This window comes from Amblyomma maculatum, chromosome 2 (genome assembly GCF_055883805.1).
Source record: "Amblyomma maculatum isolate TAMU_Amacu chromosome 2, ASM5588380v1, whole genome shotgun sequence".
In the NCBI taxonomy this organism is placed as follows: domain Eukaryota; kingdom Metazoa; phylum Arthropoda; class Arachnida; order Ixodida; family Ixodidae; genus Amblyomma; species Amblyomma maculatum.
The window spans coordinates 77,835,373-77,852,023 of NC_139345.1; the positions used below are offsets into that span (position 1 = coordinate 77,835,373).

Consider the following 16,651-nt stretch of genomic DNA (forward strand, 5'->3'; position numbering starts at 1 on the left):
TAATGAATAACCTCCATAAAAGGGCATATAAGTGCGGCACTGCAGTAGGTAAGGAATGCACGTATCTGGAAAGGTTTGCTTTTTTGATAAACAAACAAGCCCATATTTTTTTTAAAAAGTACTATTTTTGTTTCAGGACCAAAACTTCCGAGTCAACATAAGCGTAGCTTACGGTTTCCCGTGCACATCTTCAATGCTATAGGAACTTGTATTCTAGGTAGGCAATTGAACTACGAAAGATCTATGAAACCGGCACGCCCAAATGAATTGTTCAGCAGAGTTTCGAGCATATTGCAGCGTTGTGAATTTTGCCGATCAAAGCAAGACTAACGCATGAAGTCTACAAATCTGCCACGTTCTACGATGGTGCTATAAAAATTGATACTAAAGCAAAGCCGCTGAAGTTACATTGCGCGAAGAGACAAAGTGAACGCAACCGCTGCATGTGCTTACCCAAGCAACAATGTTTTCAAATCTCGTGTATCAACTAGCTTTCTTCCGTCGTTATTGTTTCGGATGTTCTTGAGCGAGACACGCACCGAAATCAGATGCGTGTCTTGTGCATGCAGACCAATCTCTCTTCAGCCTCCATGCTTCAAGTCCCTTCTTCTTTACATCACCCGTACCTAGTGCAACATTTATTCAAGGATGGGGCTTTAACTCCAACAGCGTCCCGTTCTGTTTTAGTGTCTGTGAGCGGAGCAACGAAAAGGCGACCGCTTTCAAGAACCCAACGGGTAACATGAAAAACGACAGTACCGATAAGTGTTTCACTCCGTTCTCTCCGTGAATATATTTTCAGGCTCAAACCACGTTTCGTGGTTCTTGCTCGCATTTCAAAACGAAGCGGTAAATAAATAAAGACTTTAAAGCCCGGCATCTCCGCGCATCGTCACTTTCCGGAAGTTTTCTTCTTCTTTCGCCCCTAGCCTCGCTCATAAAGAGTACCCTGACTCGGAATTTGAGCACGACTGCTCTATATGTGCTGGGATCGTGCTTCTGTGTTTACGTGCAAACTATCAAGCATTCTCGGCATGTGCGGACAGTTAGGAAGGGAGAGACGGGTAAGCGGGTGATGCACATGCATGCGGCCGCATAATAGACAAGAACGTGCTTCTCGATGAGGCGTCTTTGCCGCAGTGCGTACTGCTGCCTCGCTGATGCTTCATTTCGTCCGCCATTGTCTCGAGTCCTTTGTAAACACGAGAAAGCGAAGGAACAGAGAAGGAGAGGAGTGGTGCCGAAATCTGACGGCATCCTCATCCCGAATAGAGGGACGTGACCTGAGTTGTGCTGTGACGGCTGACGAAATACCCTCGCTGAGTGGGCGCCGACGCCTGCTCGCTCTTCCTCGCGTTTCTCCTCACAAGCTTCATCTGCAGCGTCGGGAGGGATAGGAAGGGGAATTCGGAGTAGGGAGTATAGAAAAGTAGGGAAGCCTTAGGAGAGGCTGCAACCTAATTGAAGTTTGTTGTTATGGAAACTACGAAGTGCCTCCTCTGCCGCTGTCTGGAATGGAGGCCGGCGGCTCCTGTGCACACCGCAGGGAAATGGTATGACACGTGTCGGCATTCCTGCGCGCATTTTTCGAGATCTGCAGAGCGAACCGTTGCCTGGGAGAGAGATGCTGACTGCCGACCGTGATGGTACATTTCGCATTCGCGTCTTTTTTTATACGTATTTGCTTATGTTGGCTAGCGCAAGTGCAGTCAGGGCGATATGCTGTATACTTCACCCCCCCTCTCCCTTATACAAAAATACACAGCTCTTGCACTATAACCCGCCGCGGGAAACAAAAATACCAACGGGAGCCGAGTTTGCGGGCGATTATCCTCGAACTAAAACGTACAAAAAGAGCTGCAGTCACTGACATCATTGGTCCTCGGAGGAAACGAATTATAGAGAAAGAATAATCGAAAACACTTACCCCAATCGTGAACCCGATGTCGCAACAAACAACCTGTCTTTTCTTTTTTTTCTCTCCTCTGCAAAGTCATGACGCCACCAGCACTTTCGTGAGGCTCTTTCTCATCTCTGTTCGCATTTCTGCACTTCTTAAGTCTTTTCCCATTTTTTCATTAGCATTTCCCCATTGCCACCCGCACTACCCCAGCGCTTTCCCCAAAGCCTGCTATTGCGTGGAAAGTGGAGAATGTGCGCTTCGCTGCGTTCCGGGCATCAAATCGTTGAGTTTCGGGTGAATGGGAAATGCGAAAAATACGTGTCGCAATGGTGACGGCCGGCGGGAGGCATTCGTGCTCGCGTCGTTGGCGTGCGCAGTCAAGATCGCCTCTCCGCGCGCGCGTCTAGGCATCGCCCGAGAGGCGAGTAAATACATTTCTACAAATGGAGCGTTGCGCAGGCACGGCAGCTGCTGCAACGGAGAGCGCGAACGCTGAATGATGGCCGTAAAACGCTTCCAGTCGAAATGGTCAGAGGCTCGTCCTTAGAGGCCGAGTGAAGAATTCGGTGAGGTGGAAAGCGCGAACTAAGGAGAAACAAGCGGAAATGAATGCGGAGCCTGAGGAAGGTAGGAAACGACCAGGAGTGCAGATCAGGTCAGTGACATACACCGGCTATGGGTTATGCCCCGCGAAAGTTCACTGCCCTTTCACCACTGGACATGTCTACAAAAGTCGATAGACCACAGTACCTGGTCCGTGACCTGCGAGGAAATGTGCGTGTATATATAATAATTAGAGCCACGTGCACAATTAGGCGGCACTGATATCTTTGTTGGCTCAGCTTACAAAGAATTCGACTGTGTTCAGCAGCAGAACTTTCCGCTTAACAGTTACTTTTGCGGAAATAATATGTCAGAGAGTGCTTATAAGCAAGAGTAAAAAACAAATTGGAGAGAGAGGGGGGGGGGGGGTCACTTAAGCTACACGTTTAAGTTATGGCACGAAATCGGCAATACATCCAGCTTGCCGGCTTCCCGTTCGTCTTAAAGCAACGCGAAAACACAGGACTAAAAGGAACAGGAGACGCCACAAGCGCCGACACAAGCGCCGACACAAGCGCCGACGCAAGCGCTTGTGTCGTCTCCTGTTCCTTTGGTCCTGTGTTTTCGCGCTGCTTTAGGAAGAATCCAATCCAACTCGCCCAGTTTTCTATACTTGTGAACTACATTCCCGTTCGTGTAGATGCATTCTCCTACTCACAAGTTTCTACCTATGCCTCTATTATCCTACACGTACTCATTAGCATACAGTGATCAGATACCTTAATATATGGACGGCCACCTGACATACATATAAAGCTCCTCTTCAACCAATCCTTACAAATGGCTTTGTCTCCTACGCGGCAGCATGTCGAGCATCCAATGTTTCTGGAGGGCTGAAATTTATTCTCACCTTCCCATCACAAAATGCAAAGCCCGGCTTAGCAGCGCCTGTCAACTAGAAAAGGTCACGTGGTATCGTCGCGTCTCTCAACCTGACGACCAATCAGCGTGCCCGGCCATGTCACCTGCCAACTATTACGCGCCAGAGGCACGCCCATGATATTTCGCTTATAGAGCCATCGAAGACGCCGACAACATTAACACCGGATTTTCTGGTGAATGGTGCATGTTGTGATGGATGCATGGATTTCAGCACTCCAAGTAAGCAATGGTTGGCGGTGATGTGACAGGTTGTTCTTTTTTTTCTTTCGGGAGGAATATTCGACTGGTTGGCTATGTAAAAATTACGAGGGCCTTGAGCGACTAAAGTAGTGAAAAGCGATAGCCTGAATGCCGCTCTCTGCTACGCAACTGGCACTAATTAGTAAGGGAATAATTAATTAGTTAATAACTAATTAGGTAACCAGAAGAAAATAACCGATTACTTAATAATAATCACTATTTATTTATTTATTAAATTACTGAATTAGTCATCAATTGGTAAATAATTTGTTAATTAATTAGTTATTGATCATTGATTGGAATATGGCCATATAAGGCACGCATTTGCGTATATTGTGGTGGTGCTCTGTGATTGGTCGAGACCTCTATGACGTCAAGCCACCTCGGCGAATCAGAACGCCGCAAAAGCGGGACACATTTTGCCCACGACAGCATAAGCCATTAAAGGCTTTCGCCTTAATAGCGTTTCAGCGACGATATGTCAATTTAGGAGAGCAAGTCAGCTCTTACTACGACTGAACCCCGGTCACCCAGTTGTCTAGATTTGGCAATTCAGCGTGCTCACCGACCGCGTGCGATTTAATGGTGAACTGCTGCGGAACTCCTGTGTGGTGCGATAGCGAATGTATTACGGGTGCTTGATCAGGAAATCATGCATTGGTTTTCATGGTCGCTCCTTTTCTACGTGTGTGATCATGTCGCGCGAGAGAACACAGTCAGCTATGTTGAAGCCTTTTTATCTTTCCTAGTACTTGTCAAGAAAACTAAAGCTGTTTCGATTAAAAACATAATGTTGAACACCTGTACTTCTCTCTTATTTTTTTTTTTTTTAACGCAGAGGCAGAATGTGTGTGCATGATGTTTTCAGCGTTCTCCTTAGATAGGGGAAGAAGTTAGCGGTCATGAACTAAACTTGCTTCACCACTGACAAAGGACTTGGAAACAAAAAAGCGCAACTTTGCGCTGTACAATGCATTTGACAGCTAGGCTGTTAGATAAGACATTCACTGTTGCTTTTTATGACGCCTGAAGACAATGTTTTAAACAACCAAACAATTTTAGAGAAAAGGAGTGAACTTTAGGTTGCCTATAAGCGTGTCCCACGCTCATGCGTCTAATCGGTTACATAACAAAATGAAGTTAAAAAGGCATGCCTACCCACGTTCGCAATTGTCCAAGTTGCAGAAGCAAAAGTGTACACCCAGCGATGCTCACAGCAAGCAGTGGACCAGGATGAAGGATACTGCGGCCTTGTCAGGAACGCCGTCCCTAAGAATAAATGTTTGATTCGCTGGGCTGTCCGAATAAATAAAGGGCAGGGAGAGCGCACTTCACGTGTCCAGCAACTTTATTGAACAAGCGGCAACAGCCGCGCCAAGAAACGTCTTCTCCAGTTCACGGGCAAGCTACTTCCCGACCGGAGGACAAAAACAGTGAAAAGAAAAACGCGGTTTACGGTGGTGTGCTCCCAAACAGAGCAAGTTAGGCCATGCAAACCGCTCGGTAGACATCACTGCATTCTTTGAACGTCGTCTGGAAGACGCGACAACGTCAGGGCGAGTGCCTACACTTCGCCCGATAGCCTGAAGCCCGGGTCAACTTGTTTACAGTTGTTCCCCGCAGAAGCCCGGTCGTATAGTAGAGAAAGCGGTAAAAGAACTTCTTTCCCGGTGACACTGTGTAGTGCACGTGGAGGGAAAGAGAGTCCAGACAACTCTGGATTACAAGATAACGTCACCATTCTTTCTTGTTGGACTGACAAATCCTCGCCGGTGACGGTCTACTTTTGTTCTTCCCTTTGCAGGAAGCTGCCTAATTTGGACACATTAGGAGTCAGCCGACAAGGAAAGCGGTGGAATGGAAGAGATGTGGAGCTTATCGGTTAAATTTTTAAGCGCCGCTTGACGGGACGTCTCTCACTGGCGTTGCTTAACAGTGCCGGTGCCTGAAGTGTCACTCGCTGCTGAACCGACGTCAAAAGTTGGGAAACTCGAGTCGTCTGACAGCTCCCAACTAGGGTCCACGCTGCAAAGCCTTTTCGGCCCAAGCCGTTAACAAATGATTGGTACGTCAATGTGAAAGCGAAATATTCTTTTAAACCTGTATTTTCTTTTCTTTTCATCTCGAACAATAACGAAGCACACTTTGCAGGAGCGACTGGCTTAGATAAAGTGCTACTTCAGTCACACCAGCAACAAAGCCGCCATGATTTCCAGGCAACTAATTAGACGAAGTTGTTTACAACCTCAGAACCAAAAGTTAGGCTGTTATAACTATAGGACGTACGTGGCATAAATGGGTTATCTGGCGAAATTATTACATTATTACGGAGAAAAAGTGTTCAGAAAAGCTAGCAAAATTAAGAAAGAAGAAGAGTTCATGGGGTGCGCGTTCGATTAGACCTTAGATATGTGACTTACTTCATAATTATAATATTGCTACTGGAAGATTTGTGTGTTAGTGCTGATCTGTCTGAATTGTATTTTTTCTTTTTATTATTATTTTTAGTAATTTACAATTTTATTCCTTTTTTCATTGCTTTTTATTACATCGCCTCGAAATTTATAATTATTTCAGCAACATTAGGTCCTAATAATTAGGTTATCTATCATACAGTCAAATCGACATTATCAAAAATATTATATCACCTGCAACGAATTTTGGCGAATCCCCCACTGTGGGTATGTGCCATTACAACGAAGAAGAAGAAGAAGAAGAAGAAGAAGAAGAAGAAGAAGAAGAAGAAGAAGAAGAAGAAGAAGAAGAAGAAGAAGAAGAAGAAGAAGAAGAAGAAGAAGAAGAAGAAGAAGAAGAATAAGAATAAGAATAAGAATAAGAATAAGAATAAGAAGAATAAGAATAAGAATAAGAATAAGAATAAGAATAAGAATAAGAATAAGAATAAGAATAAGAATAAGAATAAGAATAAGAATAAGAATAAGAATAAGAATAAGAATAAGAATAAGAATAAGAAGAAGAAGAAGAAGAAGAAGAAGAAGAAGAAGAAGAAGAAGAAGAGGAAGAGGAAGAGGAAGAGGAAGAGGAAGAGGAAGAAGAAGAAGAAGAAGAAGGAGAAGAAGAAGAAGAAGATTAGACCCTGTCTGGTGGTACCTGTGCTACCATCCAACTGTCTCTGTGAACCTGGCCTGTCAAACCTGCCAGTATAGGCCTTCTTGGTCACGTTACGGGCGTGATATTGTGGTGGAGGTGCGGAAGCAAGATCCCAGTACCTACATTCAGCGCAGCTAGAACTAAAGCATCGTGGAAGTCGTCGCATTGCTGGCGTTGAACCATTTACCAGTGCCATGCAACCTGCCGATGACCCTCCAGCAGCCCAGAGGGACGCTGCAATTCAGGCTGGAGGCGGGTGAGGGCATTGACGAGTGGCTAACCCACTACCAACGGGTGAGCCGCAACAACCGATGGAATGACACTCGAGTAGCAACCCGTTCCGCTAACCCCTTCCGCTCACCCCTCACAACGGCCAACCGATACGCTCCCGTTTACACCGGCTGGCCGAGCGACATCTAAAACTGGCGACCTCTTCCGGCCGCCTGCCTCGCCCGAACGCGGACCATTTTGGCTGGCCTGCCCCGGCGCGCTGAGATGCTCGTCTGGCCGCTCTCGGCTCTGCTTTCCGCGACGGTGCTCGTAGCAAAACAGGGTCGGAGGCAAGCGCTCGGACTATCGCGGATGTCAGCAGGGAGCACAATCAACTCGCATAAAAAAAATATATATCACGTTATACCACGCTGCCTATAGACGCAGAAAAATGCTTCTAGCGATCTCGTTCGGCATACAAGAAGAAAGCTGCAAACATTTGTCCAAGGAAATGAGATGGCGAAAAACAGGGAGAAGGGCCTTTATATGTTTGCGACTCAAACCACTGCGCTGATCAGTAAAAGACGCCGTGCGCAAATGATACACTTTAAACTCTACAGCGGATTCCGAGAGTCATGTAGCAATGCAAAGTAGCAAACTGTTGAGAAATTCATCGGAGCTTTAAACGGTTGCAGCCGATGATCCTAACAAGAGCTTTCGTCGACGAGAGAATTTCGGTAAAATATAAATAAACAAGCATCGCAACTAAACCAACACCCAAGACCTGCATGTAAGCCCCGTGCATAGCCTATTGGGGCGCCACTGAATGCTGCGTAACGGTCGTTTTCCAAAGTGCGACCGGGAGACGTATTGCGAGAACAACGGCAGTTCGCGGCTGCGCTTTTTTTTTTCTTTTTTTTTTTTTTGTTTCTCCGGCATCCTGCCGTTCGATTCCACTTGAGTTTGCAACAGAAAAAGAACCGCCTGATGTAGGTGTGAGAACGTTAATGGCGCCATAACTGTCTGGGACAAAGTAATACATCTACGCGCCAGATGCCGTCTGCAAATGAGCGCTAGAGAGCGATCTGCGATGTGGAACCCAGGTTCACTGGGATAGCGTTGGGTGACGATAGGGTATGTTAACGGAGTAATTAACCGTTCCTTTGCTTTGCTTTTAAATTCAATCACCTCACTGCTTCTCAAGTGCTTTTCACGTGCGCATGCCATGGCGCCTCGACAAATGGGACCTGCCCGCCATCGCATCGTGCGAAGACACTATAGTTTCTACACCGCTTCGTCGGTGGAATTCGTGCGATTTTATTTTTGGGTTGATCACCTCAACCAGGGTACCTCTGAGTCAGAGACGCTTCGGCATGCACGTTATACTCTCACCGATGAAATATTTTACAGCACTTAAAATTATCGGAAAACGTTTGGGAAAGCGAGTTCGGGAAAAATGAATAATTACTTGCCAAAGCATTCGATGTCCCATCGAAACGAAAACCCGGAGTGTCCGGAGACCAATGTCGCTGACACAGTTTCTACACACAAAAAAAAAATGAGGGTACGAAAATTCCGGGGTCAAGGCAAGGTCGAGCAAAATATAATCGATAAAATCAATAATATTGACAAAAGACGCCTAGAAATATATTAACACAAATTAACAATAATAATCAACATTCAATAACCCTGATAGGAATGAGTAACACGTATTTCAAATAGTAATTAACCCTATAACTTACCAAAACATAATATTGCTAATTCTCGCGCCATAACATCCATCATCAGCCCAAGTTGAAAATTATGTACCATGATTCACCAATTCCATACAAAGCCAAGTCACAATAATTTTCAGTACTAATTAACGCCGACATCATTACTTTAATTTGTAGCAAACGTTAGCACACTCACAACAAAAAATTGGTGGGCACATTTAAGCTCTGTCTTTTATGTACGACGCAACAGCGTTTAACGGCGTCTGCCTGTGGCTCCACTTGCGGGTCATTTCAAGTTTGCAGTTTTCCACTCGCTCGCAACAATGAGTGTTTGGCAATTTCTCACAATAGCCTTTAGGCCATGTTGGAACAACAACCGACATCGAACGATGACTAGGCGCTAATTGCACTCTTTGGATATGTAATATCAAAGATGATCACATCACCCGATTAAATTACACATTTCGACTTTCCATTTCAATCCATGCAGGATGGCATCCATCAACTGAAATTTTCCTGTTGCTTTAGAAATAGTGAAAGGCATCACCTTAAATATGAACAGAACATCGGGAGTGATGAATGCGCTCTCTTCGCTGTCCGCTGGTTGTATTGAAATTTAAAGTTAGCCCGACCGCAGGTTCACAGATGAAATGTACAAAGCAGGGAACAGGCAGCCAATGGTGTCGTCAATGCCGGGAAGCGGATAGACATCTTGCTGACAAGAATTTCTGTAGCTGCCCCAAGGATAGCATTACTCTAACAACCTTCTGTATCAACATTTCGCGGATCTGCGCATTAATGACCTTTAGCAAGGAAGACGCTACTAGGCACAGTCTCCGATGAATTGGGTGTGCGTGTCCGCGATAAATGCAAACTACCAGTTGCAGATACGGGAAGGTAGCATGAGCTCGCGGACTGTGAGAAGTCAAACACGTATGAATACTGCGATCGCACGTCTTCCAAGCCATCACGCTTTGTGGCGATAAGCCGGTTTCAGATCACGACACGCATTTGCGCGCTGACAGAGAGGGCTGTGCTGTCACGAAGTTGCGCTGATAAGCAAGCCTGTGTGGGCAACTCGAACACCGAGAAGCTCGCTGGAGAAGGCCGTAAGGCTGATAAGGCGGCCTCGCATGGAAGAGGGGGGATATGACACACACGATGTTTATGTGCCGGCCGTGCCCCATATGTTGAGCCGTAGAAATTCTTCGCATACGATCTTCACGATAGTCAATGGAAGGTATATGGAAAGACTCTCGTCAACGCTGGAAACGGTTCTCACATTGGCTAACCGTCCAAACGTAGGCCTTATACGGCGAATCCTCAGGAGTTCGAGTTTTGTTTAATAATGAATTGGCGAAATTTATAATGAAGATAACAACAACAGGTATGTAAGCAGGGTTCAGCCTTGTGGAGCAGCTCAGGCAGCAGTAAAAGAATCATTTTAGAGCAGCTTTGGAGCAATAAAAATAGGGTTTTGGAGTAGTATCTTTCTAGTAAATAACGCTTCCTGATAACTGCCATTATCGATTCCTGACATACAAAAATGTCCACTTAGATTATTTTTAATCAATTATGTGTGCCTATACACACATCTCTGAAAAGACAGTTTCTCTCTTTCCACTTTCACTCCCACCTTCCTCCCTTCCCTTACGGTGCGGTTCAGGTGTCCACAGAGCAAGTGTGAGGGATACTGCGCCTTTCCTTTCCCGTGAATCAATTATTGTTATTATTAAAACACGTACAGATGCTTAACATAACACACCTGACCTGAGCAACAAATTGCAACAGAGTAGCAGCTAACAGAACGCTTGCTTCTATACTTCAATAATGAACATTAGGCTTGATTAACCGCTTTTGACTATTTTGACTTGATATAATGAAATGCGGGAGCATGCCACTTTGATGTGCTAAAGTACCAACATGAGTTTCGAGTCCGCAACAATTTCCAGCACACTTCCCCTTTCTATCTTGTGCCCAGCCTTTCAGATCCTATTACTGCGCTGATAAGCTGATGCAATCCTGGGCACCGGTCGCTGCTGCCTTCAGGGAAGTCAGGCAGCACTAAATGCCAGTCTCCACTTTTTTCAAAGTACACTTACTTCACGGTCTTCTGCCAGCACTGGCTCCACACGTTTTCACTAGAACGATGCTTGGCTTCGTCAATTTCAAGACGTTGGGGATAGATGCTGCATGGCTTTCCAACATGCTTGAGAACAAAGACAACTTCTTGGCATCAATCCCAATAATGCTTCAAGCATATTTTTGTCTAAAGTAGACTTGATACGCTTAATATGCCTGTATTAACAAAGAGGCCTGATGGAGATGTATGTACGTGCTTGTGCTCACAGCGGAAACACGAAAACAACTCGTGTATTCAATTGAATCAGCTCCCATTTTTTGCAGACAATACCACTACTGCCCACAGTACGGAAAAAAACCATGCTACGCTAAATTTGATGGCAAAACATCGATGCAGCCCGATTGGAGCAGGTTTAGAGCAATATCGCGTTTTGGAGCACTGACATTGTAGCAAGGGGGGAGGTGGGGGGGTCTGGTTTCAGAACACCCCTCAAAGTGAGACATTTTGAGACATTTTCTCCGCAAAAGCCAGTGTACCTATGAATGTTTTGTTGTACACTTTAAAAAACATATACTTCAAGAAAACAATTCTAGCGGGAACTTTGGGGCACTAAAGTGCGATGAGGCTTTTGCATAGAAAATGTCTCACTGAGATGGGACCACTTAATAAAAGAATGGATAATTAAATGACACTCATTGACACCAGAATCTGTGACTTCAGAGAAGTTTGAACATCCAATGCAATTACTATACTTCTTTAAAATAAGAAATGCATATTGAAATTGAAATTGTTGAAGCCGCTGTACCATAAACAACACAAACAAGGAGGAAGTCTAAAACGTACACGGAAGGATTAGCAAACATATGGAGTTTATGTTTCAACAGTGATAAAGCGAGCCGTTTGATGGTTTGCGAATACGAGTTTCAAAATTATAGCTGAATAAAAGTCAGTGGTTGTAACATCAAATTAATTATAATAACTTCTGGAACAGGAAACTTATGCCATCGTTAAAAATGCATAGCGTGTGTTACTGTTGTCCTTTCATGAGTATCAATTAGTATCAAGGCCACAGCGTTTATATCAGCCAGGCTCAGACCGCTCCTTAAAAGCTTAAACCACTAAATTTGCCAATCGCGTGATAGCGCAGCTAACGTTGCCTACGCCTGGATCGGACACCCGGCGGATCGAGGTGTCCACAGAAAACAAGTGAGACAGTTACCGCGCCTTTCCCTTCCTATAAATCATTCAATCAATCAATCAATCAATCAATCAGCGGAGAATTGATAGATACTGCGCCTTCTTTCATGTAAACAAACTTAAAATGCCGCCGATGCCTGCTGTGTTGCGTCTGCTTCTATATTGTCACGGAAGGCAGTGTACATACACTTGACGAAAAAGACAGGCGAGGCTTTTTCAACAAGCAGCGTTTTCGCCGGCAGCGCGCGAACGCACTTCAACGTCCTCTTCTTTCAGGCGCCACCTGAGAACACCATGAACACCAGTTGGCATTACTCCCCCTCCTAAAAAAAGCACTAACTGGGCGCGAGCGATGGGCGATGCAAGCGAAAACAAAAGGATCAGCACAGAAACCGAATAGAAAATGGAGGCGGTGCCCTACACAACTAAACAAGCGCATAGTACACTGAACATTACCGCGTGAAATACGGCTTCATACGGATGACGTGCACCATCTCGGAGCATGGTTGCCGCCGCGAGGGCTGCACAGTACCCGCTGGATGTACTTCGCATCTTTGTAAGGTCCAAAGTAACGCGGCATCAGTTTTTCAGACAAGCCGGGCCGGCACACCGGTGTCTAAACCCAAACCGATTCTGAGGTCCGAAGCGATTCTGACGTGCAAATCGATCGTCCGATCCGGGTATAGGGGCGAAAGACCAATCGAACCATCTAGTAGCTGGTTCCCTCCGAAATTTCCCTCAGGATAGCTGGCGCTCGATGGGAGAGCAGTCACACCTGGTAAAGCGAATGATTAGAGGCATTGGGGTCGAAACGTCCTCAACCTATTCTCAAACTTTCAATGGGTGTACGGGAGGCCTTCTGGGTTGAGGCCTCCCGCTGCGATGAGAGTGCCAAGTGGGCCACTTTTGGTAAGCAGAACTGGCGCTGTGGGATGAACCAAACGCCGGGGTAAGGCGCCCGAGTCGGGACGCTCATGAGAACCCATGAAGGGTGTTGGTTGCTTAAGACAGCAGGACGGTGGCCATGGAAGTCGGAATCCGCTAAGGAGTGTGTAACAACTCACCTGCCGAAGCAACTAGCCCCGAAAATGGATGGCGCTCTAGCGTCGCGCCTATCCCCGGCCGTCGCTGGCAGAGTAGCACGAACTGTGGGGGTGCTAAGCCGCGACGAGTAGGAGGGCCGCAGCGGTGTGCGTTGAAGGTGTCGGGCGTGAGCCCGCCTGGAGCCGCCGCTGGTGCAGATCTTGGTGGTAGTAGCAAATACTCAAGTGAGAACCTTGAGGACTGAAGTGGAGAAGGGTTCCATGTGAACAGCAGTTGAACATGGGTCAGTCGGTCCTTAGGGAAAGGAGAAATCCTTTCAGAAGCGGGCGCGTTTTTTTTGGGGGAAACTAATGGATGCTTGGTGTGTTCCCAGGCCGAGTCTACCTGTGCGATCCGCGCGTTGCAGGTGGTAGTACTGCCGATGACGGGATAAACTGAAGTGCGTTTGCTAAAGGCGAAAGGCATCGTCTGCAATAACAAAATTCTATGGCTTGAGCTGACAGGCTTTTCGACCGTCGTCACTGCTAGAGAAGCTGGCATTGTATGATAATGGATGTCTCCGGCCAAAGCGATCCGGACCTTCCTGGCGATTGGACTTTTATGCCATCTGAGGACGAAATAATGGATGTCTCAGGTGCAGCAACAAGTGTGGAATTAAATCGGGTTGAAGACATACCATTGAGTGAAAATGCGAGCAATGTCAGTCGAGAGAAGGCCATGGACAAAGGACACGAGAAGGAGCATGGGAAGGGGCACGAGAGCGGAGCTGTTGGAGGAGATGGAGAAGGCGAAGGTAGCCGAGATAGTGATATTAATGTCATTGACGAAGACACCGACCATAGCCTGGAGTCTCTGAGCGCCTCTGCCATAGGCAACACCTCTGCATCACTCATGGGCTTCAGCGAAATTTCTGGAGGTACTGCGAGCTCATATGGGAACATAGAGGTGCCATCTGCCTTTGACTGCATGGATGCGACATCTGTGGCCTCTGATGCATCTTTGCCATCAGGCCTGGAAGTGCGATCTGGAATGCGTCGTTACAAGCATGTGCCGAACACTCGGCTGAACTGGGCTCTGACTGCATTGGCTGTTTTGGTGGCCGTCGCTGCTGTTGGATTTGGAGTGGGCCACTACCTTGGTGGGTCTGACCAGTTCCTTCAGCAGCGGGAAATGTCTCAAGGCCAGGTGCAACAGCTCAAGGCACTCCAAGATGAGCTCATGAAATGCATGCAGCAGCAAAGCAAGGAGGCACCACCGAAAGACGCGCCTTTCTTCAACCCCCAAGTGTGTTACCAAGATGGTGAATATTGGAAAAAGAAATTTGAGCAGCTTTTTTCTGAAAATCAAGGACTCAAGGAGCTTCTTGAGCACTCACAACGCAATGCCGTCATGCACGATCCTCGTGTGGACTCATCTGTGGACTGCTCTGCTGATTCACCCCATGATGTTCACAAGTTGAAACTTGACCTTATCCTCAACCAGATGCAGCACTTGCAGCTGATGAAGACCTTCAACCAGGTAAAGCATAGTGAACGTCTATCACGGGAGCAGGCTCGCAAACTGGAGCTGGAAAACGAACAGCTGAAGGCTCGGCTTGAGGAAGAAGCTGATGAGGTCCTTGTCCAGCAGCAATTGGAAGAAAAGGTGCAGACCCTGGCGGAAGAGAACCGGGAGCTGCACTCGCGGCTGGGGCACGAGTCACAGAGGGAGGCTGCCCTGCGCTCCCTCGAACACCAGGTGCAGCAACTGCTGAGTGAGAACGAAAGGCTGAAGCGTTCTATGGAGGAACAGGTGCCCACCAGCCGCATCTCTCTGCTGCGAGACACGGTTAACCGGCTAATCATTGAGAATGAAGACTTGAAGGCCGTGGTTGCCCGGCTTCGCTATGGGCCTCCACTGCCTATTGGTGGTGATGCTGCTGCTATAGAAAACACAAAAGGCCACAGCCAGAGCAAGGGTACAGCAGCTGAAGAGGCTGGTGATCAGCAGCCCATGGCCAAGGACAAGATCTCGGACCTGCTGGATGTGCTGAGGAAGCAGCATGCGGACTCCAAGCAGTGGCGCAAGCTGTATGAGGAGCTGAAGAGAAGCCATGGCAGTGCCAGCAGTAGGACAGTGTGGCGCAAATTGCTCACTCTGGGCCAGACATTATTTGACGACATGCAGACAGGCTTGGACCGCACCTTGGACTCCCTAGTTGCACTGGCCAAGAAGGGTTCCAGCGTGGCCAGCGATGTTAAACCCATGGTCCAAAACCTTGGCGAGAAGGTACGCCGAGAGTTGAATCGTCGTCGAGCAGATTTGGATGGCTATCTGCATGGATCAGAAAAGCCTGTTGAGTCTATTTCACAGACAATGAGTTTGTTGGAGTCGTCGGTAAAAAAGGTCTTTGAATCTGGACGCAAATTTATCTCCAAGGGTCAGGAAGCAACTGGGAAACATGCGGAAAAGTTGGTTACAAAGCTCTCAAAAGTGGCTGAGATGCTTAGCAGTGACTGGGAGGCATCGTCCGAAGAGGCACACGAAAGTTCTTCAGTACCCACAAGCACGGAGAGCACGCCAGAGAAGGACGAAATGAACATTGTCCGTAAAAGCGGGAATGCTGGCAGCAAAGAAACAGAAAACAGTTGTTTTCTGGGAAATGGGGAATGTATCAAGAAGAGTGGCAAAGGCAAGGTGATTAACCAGAATTCTGCAAAAATAACATACCAACCTGGAGAGCAAGCTCTCCAGGTTGGTATGTAGCGTGTCGATGACGGAGCGACGATGTAGCGACGCGTATCCTTGCCTTGCTGTTGCTGAATGTGAATGCGGGCAAGTTGACGTGCTTCCTTGGCGACTGAGCACACTGTTTGACGTCTGGCGTGAGAGGATGATCAGTGAAGCACGGAAGCATGACAAAATATCGTCTGAATGTCGCGTTTGTAAAGCAGGCGAAATGGCGTAAAACGCGTCGTCTCTTGGATGGCAGTGTTGTAGGCATATGTGACGTACGGGAGAATCTTGTCCCAGGTCTTGTGCTGGGAGTCTATGTACAATGCAATCATGTCGGCGATCCTTTTATTGAGTCTCTGCGTGAGGCCATTCGTCTGTGGATGATAGGCAGTGGTTTTGCGATGACTCGTATGAGTTAGCTCAAATACGTCGTACATAAGTTGTGCCGTAAACGCCGTGCCTCGATCGGTGATCACTTGAGACGGTGCGCAATGGCGCAACACAATTTGCGGCATAAAAAACTGGGTGATCTCCGACGACGTGCCACGCTTCACCGCTTTGGTTTCCGCATACCTTGTGAGATAGTCGGTTGCGACTATAATCCATTTGTTACCGACCGATGTCCGCGGAAACGCATGGGCCCAGAAAGTCGTAGCCGATTTGATCAAACAGCATCCGGGGAGGCGCAATAGGCTGGAGCAAACCCACTTGCTTTAGAGGCGGCGCCTTTCGACGTTGGCACTCACGACAGCCTCTGACGTAGCGATGAACGGCATCAGCAAGTTTAGGCCATTAATAGGTTTGGTGAACTCGGGCGAATGTGCGTGCAAAGCGCAAGTGGCCAGAGGTGGGATCATCATGGCAAGCATAAAGGATATCGGCACAGAGGTTGGCTGGCACTACGAAGAGGTATGCTCGGTCAACAGTGCTGGAGTTTTGCTTGCATAG

General features: G+C 47.2%; 1 protein-coding gene across 1 annotated transcript; it reads left to right on the forward strand.

Moving 5' to 3' along the window:
* Window positions 1–13,336: 13,336 nt before the first annotated feature.
* On the forward strand, window positions 13,337–15,733 carry LOC146199070 (uncharacterized). Its single transcript, XM_084592033.1, has one exon. It carries the CDS (start codon window positions 13,532–13,534, stop codon window positions 15,731–15,733), a length of 2,202 nt encoding a protein of 733 aa, XP_084448159.1. The 5' UTR covers window positions 13,337–13,531.
* Window positions 15,734–16,651: the final 918 nt, after the last annotated feature.